This window comes from Leptopilina boulardi, unplaced genomic scaffold (assembly GCF_019393585.1).
Source record: "Leptopilina boulardi isolate dan_hultmark-lab unplaced genomic scaffold, ZJU_Lbou_2.1 LbouV2_213, whole genome shotgun sequence".
In the NCBI taxonomy this organism is placed as follows: Eukaryota; Metazoa; Arthropoda; class Insecta; order Hymenoptera; family Figitidae; genus Leptopilina; species Leptopilina boulardi.
In genome coordinates this window covers 3,289,745-3,301,760 of record NW_026137767.1, presented here as the reverse complement: position 1 = coordinate 3,301,760, position 12,016 = coordinate 3,289,745, and the positions used below count along the sequence as shown (strand labels likewise).

General features: G+C 29.2%; 1 protein-coding gene across 9 annotated transcripts in view; it reads left to right on the top strand.

The window, feature by feature from the left end:
• LOC127278996 (ankyrin repeat domain-containing protein 17) overlaps nt 1-11,397 on the top strand; it is a 36,763-nt gene extending 25,366 nt beyond the window's left edge. For 8 of the 9 annotated variants that reach the window (XM_051301029.1, XM_051301023.1, XM_051301025.1 and 5 more), the window contains 6 exons: nt 1,850-2,044; nt 2,127-2,274; nt 2,340-2,550; nt 2,622-4,720; nt 6,946-7,134; nt 9,132-11,397. In XM_051301029.1, the coding sequence (XP_051156986.1) occupies nt 1,850-2,044; nt 2,127-2,274; nt 2,340-2,550; nt 2,622-4,720; nt 6,946-7,134; nt 9,132-9,155 (2,866 nt within the window). In that variant the 3' untranslated portion in view covers nt 9,156-11,397. The remainder of the gene's footprint in view (nt 1-1,849; nt 2,045-2,126; nt 2,275-2,339; nt 2,551-2,621; nt 4,721-6,945; nt 7,135-9,131) is intronic. The other variant, XM_051301026.1, reaches the window with a different exon arrangement.
• Nucleotides 11,398-12,016: the final 619 nt, after the last annotated feature.

The following is a 12,016-nucleotide window of genomic DNA, read 5'->3' as shown; positions in this document are numbered from 1 at the left end:
ATCTACCAAATATGTATTGTCAAAATTTTATCTTGTCTACAGTTTACGAGTTTGTCATCACTACCAAATTATCGTCATTATGAATATAATGATCATCATAATTTTCGAATTAATCCACGATATGTATGAGCAGCATATTTTAATGAATTTATATTTTTATAAATGACAGGCATCAGTGAATTTTGGAATTCAATTTCGAAGAACCTTTTTTTCCATTTTTTTTTTATTTACAGAGAAACATCTTCTTAACAAAGTTAAGAAAGGGCAGAAAAAATATGCAACATAACATGTTTTTGCATGGGATTTTTATAAATTTTGTATGTTTTTTTTGAACGTTTTTCATTCTTTATTACAGGTTGTAATGTACTTGATTTTATTATTTTTTTTTTTTTAATAATTAATAAACTTGCCTTTATTTTTGTATGTTTAGATTCTTTTAAGCAACTCTAAAAGGTATGGAACTTTTTATTATTTGAATGACTTGGGAATTCATTGGGTTCAAGGTTAATTTCTTTTTTTTTCTTTTAATATAGCACATTTTTATTTTAAACAAAACATTTTATATTTCACTTTATTTGGTTTTTTTTATCATTTTCTAAATTTCACTGGCGTTTCCTCTATGCATTGAAACATAAGTATATATTTAAAAATATATATCGATGTTAATTTAGTTACTTTAGACATTTTTCAACTTACTATTTTTTAACTATATAGTAAAATTGTATTGAATGTAATTTTGACATTCTGTTTCATTTCTTTAGACAATAGAAAATAAAAAAAAAAAAAAAAATCTTTTTACTGAATTGAAACGGAAAACAAAATTTTAATTACTTGATCCTTATTTTCCAAAATTTCTTTCATTCTAAAGAATTTTTTACATTTTAATAGATTTAGAAAAACCTTCATTATACTAATCTTTACAAATACTAATAATTTACAAATAATTATACAAATTATTTAATAATTGATGAATTTTTTTTAATAATTTTTCATATCGTGCATATTTTGTGAAGGAAGTAAAGAATATTTTACTAAAATATGTAAATATGAATTAAAATTTTTTAATGCAATAGAAAATGTTGAAAAATGGACTTTCTTTCACACTGTAATAATTGATAATGTAAAATTGTATCTAGTTTTTAGAAAATCGAGAATTTTCTATTTCTTCTTTTTTCATCTTTCTCATGAATCTAAAAGTTTTTGTAAAAATAGTAAAAAAAAATCAGTGTGCAAGTAGTGAAGAATGCTTTTTTTTCATTTGATGAAAGAATGGAAATTTTGATTTTTTTCTACTTGGGAAGATCATTTAAAGGGAAAAGAAAATGTAAGTAGTTACCTAATTACTTAATTAAAACAAGTGGTTACCTATATTTTAAAATTATATTAATTTTATATTAACTATAATGTGTAAAATATTTAAAAATTTCTAGATTTCCTAAAAAGATATTCTTTATTTTGATAAAAAAAAAAAAAAAATAGTATATGATTCAAAACTTTTTGAACACACTCGATATAAAATTTCATTTAAATTTCATTTGAATTTGATTAAAAGAATATTAAATTTTAATAGAATTTTTATTGATAAATTAAAAAAGTTTTGAAACATTGCTCACATTCTGTTAATATTTATACAAATTTTGCTTCTAGCGGTAATTTAGTTATAATTTATTATATATTAATTATTTTTTCCTGATAAGTGAAAATGAACAAAATGTTAAAATATGCTGCTCCTATTGTATCAATTTTTTTTATGATCAATTGCTGAATCAGAATGAAATTATGCGTGAGATTAATTATTATCAGTTTGGTAAAGGAGTGTAAAAAATTTTGTATTTTTTTATGTGTACAGGGGTCAATCGGATGACTCTGGTAGATTTATGAATTCCCCACATAGATCGAAAAAGATAACGGTCCCACCAAATGCAATTAGTCGAGTTATTGGTAGAGGCGGCAGTAATATCAATGCTATACGAGGTGCAACTGGAGCACATATAGAAGTTGAAAAGCAGAGCAAATCTCAAGGAGAGAGAATTATTACTATCAAGTAAATATTATTTTTTCAAACATTTTTTGGGGGGTTAATAATTAATTTAAATTAATAAATGATTTTTTTTTCCTTTTAACAGAGGTTCGGCAGATGCAACCAAACAAGCTCATAGTTTAATAACCGCTTTAATTAAGGATCCAGATGTGGATATTCAACAGATGCTTCCAAAATCAAAACTTACCGTTGTCATGTCGTCCACTTGGGACAAAACCGTTCCTCCAGTTGCCGTAAGTTAAATTGTGACTTAAATATAGTGAATTGTGTATGTTAATTGTCTTTTTTGTTGTTGCAGGCAACTAAAAGCAAAGTCGGTGGTGTTGTGAGCAAACCTCCTAGTCTGGTTGCAAGTGCTTCGAGTTCTCAACTGAACAAAGGTTATTCAAGTGTACCAACGTCTGGAGTCAATCCATTACTTCCTCTTCGCTCATCGTCGGCAATTAAACTTTCTGGCGCTTTTCCCACACCTATACCAAGGGCAACTGCACCAAGATTAGTGGCCGCGGGTAATTTTCATTACATTGTAAAAAAATAATTAATTCTTTAGAAAATATAATTATTAATTTTGAATTTCCAGCGGAGAAACGAGCGCAAGCAGTGGCTGCTGCTCAATTATCATCAGCGTCGGCAAACACAAAGACAACCATGTCCTATACGAGCGCAATAATGACAGCTGGACGTGCGACGAAAATTGTCACAACCAGTAACAGTACATCGCAAACATTTGCCGCAAAACTTTCTGAAATCACTGCCTCGACACATTCAACAGCAACAGTAATGCAATCAGCTCACAGCACGGGGAGCAAGCAAAAATCATCTCAGTCCTGTACAATGACAATTATGTCCTCGACAGCGCCTGCAACACCGCAAACCTCTCCGCATCAATCTGTAGTCAACAATTCACCTAAACACTGCCGACCACTGCCGACATTGTCAGCACCACCGACAATGGCGTCTCACTATTCTGCTAAAACTGGATACATTCCCAATTCCAGTGGAACGACCCTTTCAACAGTGACGAATGGAGCCGACATGAGTGCTTCTGTTATTCGTGTAACTCCTTCACCTCCAGCTGCTCCGGTTACTCAGATACCATCTATTCAACAACACCAGCAGCAGCAGCAGCAACAACAACAACAACAACAGCAAACACATCAGCAGCAGCAGCAACCGCATCAAATACGTAGTTCGACTCCTGTTGCACCGCCAATTCAGGAGCAACAACAACCACCACAACAGCAGCAACAACAACAATCGAGTACTCCTCTCGAGTATTCCTTGTTCAACGATACATTTACAAAAGTAGCGCAACAATCAATGTGGGGTGGTGGTCGAGAAGAATCTCAAAAAGGAATGAATTTTGCAACAGTTGCCGGTGGTGGTGTTTCAGTGAATACGTCGGGTGCTTCGCCAAAATTTATGGAAACAGCTCCACCACAAGTGGATGCATCAAAAGCGCCTGGCTACAGAGGAACATCAATGTGTTCACCCGTCTCGAGTAAATCCAACAGCACCAGCAACGCACCAGGAAGTTCAATGAACGTCAGCGGTGTCTCACCATCAGGTGCTCCAAATCCAATTCAACCACCTCACATTCAATCCTCCATTCCCTACAACAGTGAACACCCACTACCAAACAAAGCACCAGGAAGTCTAGCAGTAGCGCGACCAATAATGTCCCAACAAAACATTGACATTGGAGCCAACATTGCTCAATTCAATCGACCAGTCTATCAAGCAGAATTAAACTCACGAAATCCACCTCCACATCACGTAATGGCGTCAAGCTCACAAGGAATGGACGTTGGTTTATTCAAAGGCAACAACACCGGCTACGAACATCCAAATTCTAATCTCTTAAAAATGGTCCCCAACGATGGACAACCGGCCCACACTATTATATCCTTTCATCCACACATGCAAAGTTTCACACAAACAATTGCACCCTCAGTCACTGTCAACACCACCGTCAGTATGTCGCGCTTAAATCCCCGTGCGCCCGACTTCTCGAGTTCCCTTCATCTCAACAATAAACCCCAAGTGACAATGTTCAGCGCTGGAAGTGGAATTCATCCAAATATGTTCACAACTGTTCCTGCACCGCCGCCAGCTGGAATGCAATCGAATAATTTAATGCTGGGCAATTTCCCCCTTGGGAAATATCAAGCGCAACCATCGCGCGGCACACCAAATACAAATCTCTCGACTAATGGTCAAACGCGTTGGCCCTTTGCACCGCCACCGCCACACAATAGTTATCCACCGCATCAGGATCCAATGATGGGACAAATTGGCTTTACGAATCATCTTGCCAATATTGCGGGACAACCGAGTAATATTGATTTGATCACGAGTTTGGAGAATGGTGGCTCGCCAGCAATGTCGCCATCGTCACCGGGACAAATTGCTCAGGATATGAGTCAAATGAAAATGGAAGATCGAAAAGTACCGAGACCAATTGGCACGGAGAGAGCTTGGAAAAATTATTCGACTGGCATGGGACCTGGAGGTGATGCTGATTCAATAAATTGGATGTTGAATGAGAAAATGGTGGGATCTTGGGCGGGTTTAAATCCTGGTATTGATAGGCATCAGATGTTCCGATCAAATACTTCATTTAATCGCACCTCCAATATGGACACTGACTTACATCAGATGATGGACTCGAATTTTCAGGTAATATTTGTAAATTCCTTTTTTAATTGTGAAGCATTAGGTTGGAGAAGGGTATTTCATTCTCTTGAAAACAATTTTGATTCCTCATTTTTACTGCTTAAAAATGGTGTAACTTCTGAACAGTTGGAGTAAATTTCATAATTTTGTTTTTATTCTGAAGCTAAAAATACGTACTTTGAAATACTTGACATTAGAGAGACATTTAAGGAGGTTCAACCCATTAACATAACATCAAACTAAAAAGTAGTTTTTAACGGAACTAAAAATATTTTTAAAATTAATTTCACTACAATTTGAAAGATTCAGTTTTACAATTTTCAAAAACAATTATTTTGAATTAAAATTTGTTACTAAATAATAATTAATATACATTTTGTAATATTTATTAGAAGTTAGTGATTAATTCTAATTTTCATCCAATTTTTATAAACAATAGCTCATTTTTCTTCTTGAAAGATTCTATACAATTCTGATTTTGTCGTTTTGTTAAATAATGGTTTGTTTAAAAAAAATTAAAATTTTATTTGTTTATTAACATTTGAACAAAATATTGTTAATAAAATTCAACGAACAGAATTGTAGAAAATCTTTCAGAGAGCAAAATGAGCTATTGTTTGTAAAAATTGGATGAAATTTACAATTGTTCACAAACTTTAAACAAAAAATATAAAAAGTGAAATAATTATTATTTAATAACAAATTTTTGAGCAAAATAATTTATTTTGAAAATCGTACAACTAAATTTTTCAAAATTTGATAAAATTAATTTTATTTATAGTTTTATTTGTTGTTAAAAACAACGTTTTAGTTTCAGGTTATTTATTTATTTATTTATTTGTACAAAGGTAAACCCGCGGTCCTATTGGACCATTTGTGGGAAACCATTTTTAAATTACATACAAAGATGATAATATACGTAGGTTGATGTTGTTATAATATACAAATAAAAACAAAAAGAAAGACGAAGATATAATTGAAATGTATTATGTAGTGCTTATCTGAGACTAAGAATATATTGGTCGACTGTTTTAAGGAAAGAAGAAATATTACAAAAAAAAGATCGAAATTAGGGTTGAGGTTATTATATATTTGATTTAAATGATGGCACGGTATGTAAATTGGGTCCATAGTTATGTTAAATTTCTGCAAAAAAAACTTTATGCGAAAAGACTTTAAGGTTAAACTTAATCGTGTCCCGTTGTGATTAATTTTGTGATTTTCTGAATAAGTATAACACAGAGTTCAGAAAATACAAATTCTTCGATTTTATTTTTAAAATGCCATTATTTCGACTTTTTTTTATAGAATAAAGTGCAAATCTTTTTTAATAATTTTAATTTTTTTTAAATCGAATAGCATTTTTCTATTTAAAATTGGAATCTTATTGTTGCATGACACAAAACAATTATAACAGGCCTCGAATTGTAGGACTTTTTCCAAATTTTTTTTTTTTTTTTTCAAAAATGCGACTTTTTCGACTTTTTTTTAGTACACAATGTAACTCTTCCAAAATTTAATTACTAAGCAAATTTTTAACAATAATTTTTTGCTAAATAAATTATTTTCAATAATTTTAATAAAATTTTTAAAAAAACTTTTGTTTGTTTATAATGTCATATAAGAAAAAAAATTATTATTGTTAATTTTCTGAATTTTCCAGTGAAATAAAATTGAAAAATAATAAATAAGAGTTTAAAATTCCAAAATTACTCGAAGTGACATACTTTCACAGAGTAATACAGTCAAGTGAAATTAAAATGTCATTGATTTTACTTTAACTACACAGAGCGAAGTCAATGAACTCTAATTAAAATAAAAAAAAATGACCATTACAATTTTATTTTCCTTAATCTTCTCTTATAATCATTTAACGCTTTAAAAGTGATAGAAAAAATGTATTAAAGGTAGAAAATATAATTATATAGAACAGAAAATAGAAATGAAAAATTTAAACATCAAATATTTTTAATAGCTTCCTAAAATATTTCGTATAAAACTATTGAAAGTTAAAATTTGAAATAATATTTTAATTTCAACCAAATATACTGTGTACAGACGATTTTTTCATGAAAGAGAAAAATTGATTATAATTTTTTTAAATAAAATGTGTAAAAATAATTGGTTGTAATCGAACGCCCTTTTTACAGTCAATGCTTCGATTTAATATTCTACAGCTTATCTAATTTTGGTTGGATTGATTTTTTTTCATATTATTGTATTTACAGACTCATTTAGATAATCAACAGCAATTCCCCAATGGAAATACAGCTGCAGTTTCCTTGATGCCAAATTTATCGATGTTACCAGGACAATATACATCCTCGGGAATATCGGAAATTCAGCCCAATGAATCTGCTAAAATGGAATCTCCAGCTTGGGGAATTTCTGATTCTGTTCAAGATAAGCAACATCCGGTAAGCTGACCATTTACAATATAAATTCCTACATGCGATAATTATTTATTTAATCATTAAAAATATTTTAAAAAATGCCCCTTTGTGCATAATTTACAATCATTTTATTTCCTTAAATTGAAATAATAAAATTAATTCAATATGTTTATTAAATTAAAAGAAAAAAAATGAGTCTCAATATTGGTCAGAGTGGTTTTGTTTATAATTATGTTATTAAATTTTGTTTTTGATTATTTATAGATAAAAGAAGTATTTTTTCTTCTCCTTATATTGAATAAATAGATTTCATATTCATTAAATAAAGAAGCATTAACATATCACAATTTCTCACGGAAAAATTGTCAAAGATATACAATGTTTACTAAATTTCGATAAAAAAAATGTGTTTTTTGTTCTGTTTTAATCACTCTAAACATTACTTTACATAACTAGAAAAGTCAATGACATTAAAAATTGTCGATAATTTTGTAATAAAAATACCAATCAACGACCTCAAAAGCAAATATTAAAACAATTGCATAATATAGATACAATTTATTTATATATTTTGCAGTTTTTTTTTGTTTAATTTCTATATTTGAAATACATAAAATTTAATTGACTCAAATAAAAATTATTGGATTTAAACTTTAATGTTATATTTATTAATAGTTAAGTAATAATAGTAATAATAATAATAATAGTCAAGTAACCTATTATTTGATTGAAATAAATTTTTTTTCCAGTGTGGTATTTTATAATTGTTTCTAAATGTGAAAAATAGTTTTTGATGTTGATCTGATTTTCTGATCTAAAAATCTGATTTTTTTCATCAGAATTAAACTATTTACATTCATGGATTCTATATAATTGATGAAAGAGTTAAATTATTTACAAAGTTTTGACCGGGAAATACAGAAAATTGACCGGGAATTTATAATCATAAAAATTATCCCTACCATGGTTATATTATGTTTGAAATTTGTTACTCAAAGTTTTTTTAGGTCGTAAAATCCAAATTTAATATCAAATTGAAATTAATTTTTGTTAAATTTGACACTAAATTTGGATTCATTAACTTCAGAAACTCCTAATTGTAAATAAAATAAGTCTTAAACAAAAATCATCAATTTATGGAAGTTTAATACCAGAACATAACCTCAAACTAATAATTGTTTTTTATCGACTGATTATCAAAATTCAAATAAAAAATGTTTATATATATATATTGAAAAAAAATAATAATATAAATTAATTTTAATAAATTTTTTTAAAAGAACCATTAATAAAATATTAAACTTAATAAAAATTTCTCAGTTTTACACTTAATACTTTTAAACCTTTTAAATAAATTATTAGTTTTAACAGAATTGTAAAGAATATTTCAATGAACAAAATAATCTCTTTATTGAAATCAAGTGAAATATAAGATTGTTTACCAAGATTAAAGAAAAAACAAGGAAATAATTATTATAACAATAATTTTTATTAAACGCAATTTTTTTTTAAATTACATTACTTTTGTATAAAAACATTTTTAGTTTAAGGTTATGTTTAGTATTGAACTTCCTCAAAAAAAAAATGTCAGCCATATTGGGTCGCCATATTGAATTGACAGAAAACGATGAAACTGTAGGTTCCATCTTTGTTAAAATTATTATAAAGTGTTTTTTTTAAATACATATAGAAATTCATGCTAATTGAAATAATCATACATAAGATTCTAATTACTAAATATTTAAATGACATTTTTGGTCAAATTGAAATTTGATATCGTTAAATTTATGAGAAGAAAACTATAGCTGTGTTAAAAGAAATGAGTAATTTTAACTATTTATTGAGAAAAAAAAATTGTTTAAAATTGAGAAAAGTGAAATGGCGTAAGATGTTTAACTGAAAAATTAATATTGATTTTTTTTTTTTAATTAATTCGTTCTTGATGTCAATAACTTGTACTAAGTTATAGATTTGAATGAGAAATGAAGAAAAATTTGCAGAATGATAATTTTTGTTTTCAGGGATGGAATAAATGGACCCATTGAGGTGAAGGAAATCTTTCTATCGATAGAGCTTTCCTTGAGTAAAGTGAACCGGAAAGGAAGAAAAGAAGACGACGATGAATTTGGAATACAAAGTAGTAGTAGTAGACGAAACTGGCATGAAAATTCGTTGATTCTAGACACCACGTAAATTTACAATACTACTTACATACACATACACAAACACACATGTAAAACACATATGCCCACAACTCCAATATTACTTGTCATGGTAGATGATAAGATGGTAAATCCTTACTGCAGTTTATTGCTATTATCTATAAATACTTACTCGATACCGATATTAAGTGGATATGGTGCGCGTACACTACTGCAATTAAAAAAAAAAAGAAAAAAAAATTTAAAAAAAAGAAAAGAAATTACGAGCACGTTTCCTGCTATGGCGATTCTTAACCGTTGGTAGTTGCATAGCCTCCGTCATTCTTCAATTAATAATGAAAAAAAAGAAAAAAAACAAAGAAGCTGATTGATTCATCTTCAATGAAAAATCAATCACCTTCTTCGTTAAATTTGAATTATTTGTTTGTGACGCGTCTCACACTCTTTGCGAGAAATTCGAGTGTCGCGTGTATGATTTGCATTTTTGGCTTATATCTGATTATAAATGTTTATGCAACGACATTCAATCGATTAACGTTATATCCAAAAACGTAATCACATTCGTCACGAGCAGTAATTTTTTGCGAGTTATTTATGTTGGAAGTACATATATTATCTATTATTATCCTCTACAATTATTATTATAATTATTGAATATACCATGATTCATGTAAATAAGAACTGACTGTGAAATTTCAATTTTTTTTCAATGCCATTGACAAAAAAAAAAAAAAAAAAAATCTATAAAATTGAAATGTCGGAGTACCGTCCCTTTTCTCCTCTCAAATAAATCACACTCTTCCATTATTTGAGTCACACTTACACACACAGAAAGATAAATGATGTCCAAAATATTCCAAAAATTTTCAGCAGTTTTCGAATTTACATAAGAATATTTAATATCAAAAAGTGAATATTAATTTTTGTTTTGGAACTATTTGGACATGCTACGTATATATATATAGTGTACACAAACACACTTATGAATTATATATCATGACTAAATTTGATCGAATGCACTGATTGTTGAGCACTCTATCAATTTAGCGCATTCACAACCTTATTCCACTTTCGCAACCTCTTTAATCCCTTCTTCCAAAAAAAAGGAAATATCCTCTAGTACCACCTGAGGAAACTACTACTTTATCTTGGAGTAAATGGCTTTCAAACTGGAGATTGACTTCTCTTTTGCAGAAATGATTGAGTTTAAAGGATCTATCCGATGACTGAGGGAAACTCAAGACGATTTTCTTCAAACTAACGAATAGACATGTTTTTAGCTAGAATTTTCTATCGAGGTCGCATGTGAGGACGGCCAGGCTCTCTAGGGGATAATGAATAACAACAAGAAATACAATATAATTACATTATGAGAAAAATAGAGAGATACATAGAGCCAATGAAAGTTTAAAGTGGCCATCGATACCCTAAACACATACAATACCTTTATGTATATCGAAAGCTGTTTGATGAATGAATATTATTCATTGTTAAAATGGTAGTGGGCCGTCGATACATAATATAATTATTCTGCATCCCTAGCGACAGTAATATTATAATATACTATTATTGCTATGGTGGTAATATCTTTTATGATTATATTATGGTTATTATTACAAGAAAAAAAAACACGTAAGTTTAGAAGAAAAAAAAATGATATAATATAGAGAATATATCTATACTTGCATAAAAACGCTGATCCCCCGAAGGAATTCAGCGTGATAGAAATATACACTCGATATAATATATGATAGATATATATATATATATATATATATTCGAGTGAAAATGATGTTCATTTTGATTGAACATTTGGGAAACTTTCTTATTAAAGGGGGGGGATTCCGGTGAGTATTCAATGAGCATTAAAACGACAATGTCATTGAAACAGTCCTCCAAATGAGCCTCGACCTAGCTCATATATAAAAAGAAAAAAAAAAAAAAAATTATAAGAGCGCTTTCGACCTGTAGTTTCAGGGAGCGCTTTCATTATTCTCGATGATTGTTATAATTTAAAGCCTATTTTCAAATTTAATTTACGATAATAACTGCGATATGATATATAAAACTATTATATGACATATAACAATAAAGCAAATAAATAAATATCTATGTAGAAACTGAATTTAGACTTCCTCGTTCGTTAAATAATTTAAAAAATTATTATTATTAAGAGATCCTTTTTCTTATTCTTTATTAGTGGCCTCTTGCGGAGCAAACAGCAATTTTAATATAAACAGATTCATTGTTAAATATTTGATAAATTTATATTTTAATTTTCCCTCTATAGAAATTGAATTTTTAATAAGTTATTTGGGCCTGAGCACAATAAGATCGTCAACGCGAAGCATGAGATGGAAAATGACAGAACTATATTTCTTGTTGTATTTTATAAGATGCCTTTTGATAGGGCAATAGTTAACGCAGCAATATTTTAATTGGTCACATGACTAACATTAGCGAATAAATATCTAGTAGATTAGGCATCTTTACTTTGAGTTCGTCATGCCAGAGATTATACTGATTTTGCCATGATCGATAAATACCAACGTTTATTTTTATAATTACATTCCCGATTAAGAATCTATTCTGCTTAGATCTTAACTTCATAAAGGTGCTTTATGAAGGTTCTACAATAGGTGGCTCCAAGTGGCAATCTCATGAGTGCGAAGGGAATAGGTAGTCTATCTATCCCTCTTGCACTCATGGGACTTGCACTTGTACTTGGCTTTTGCACCTATTCT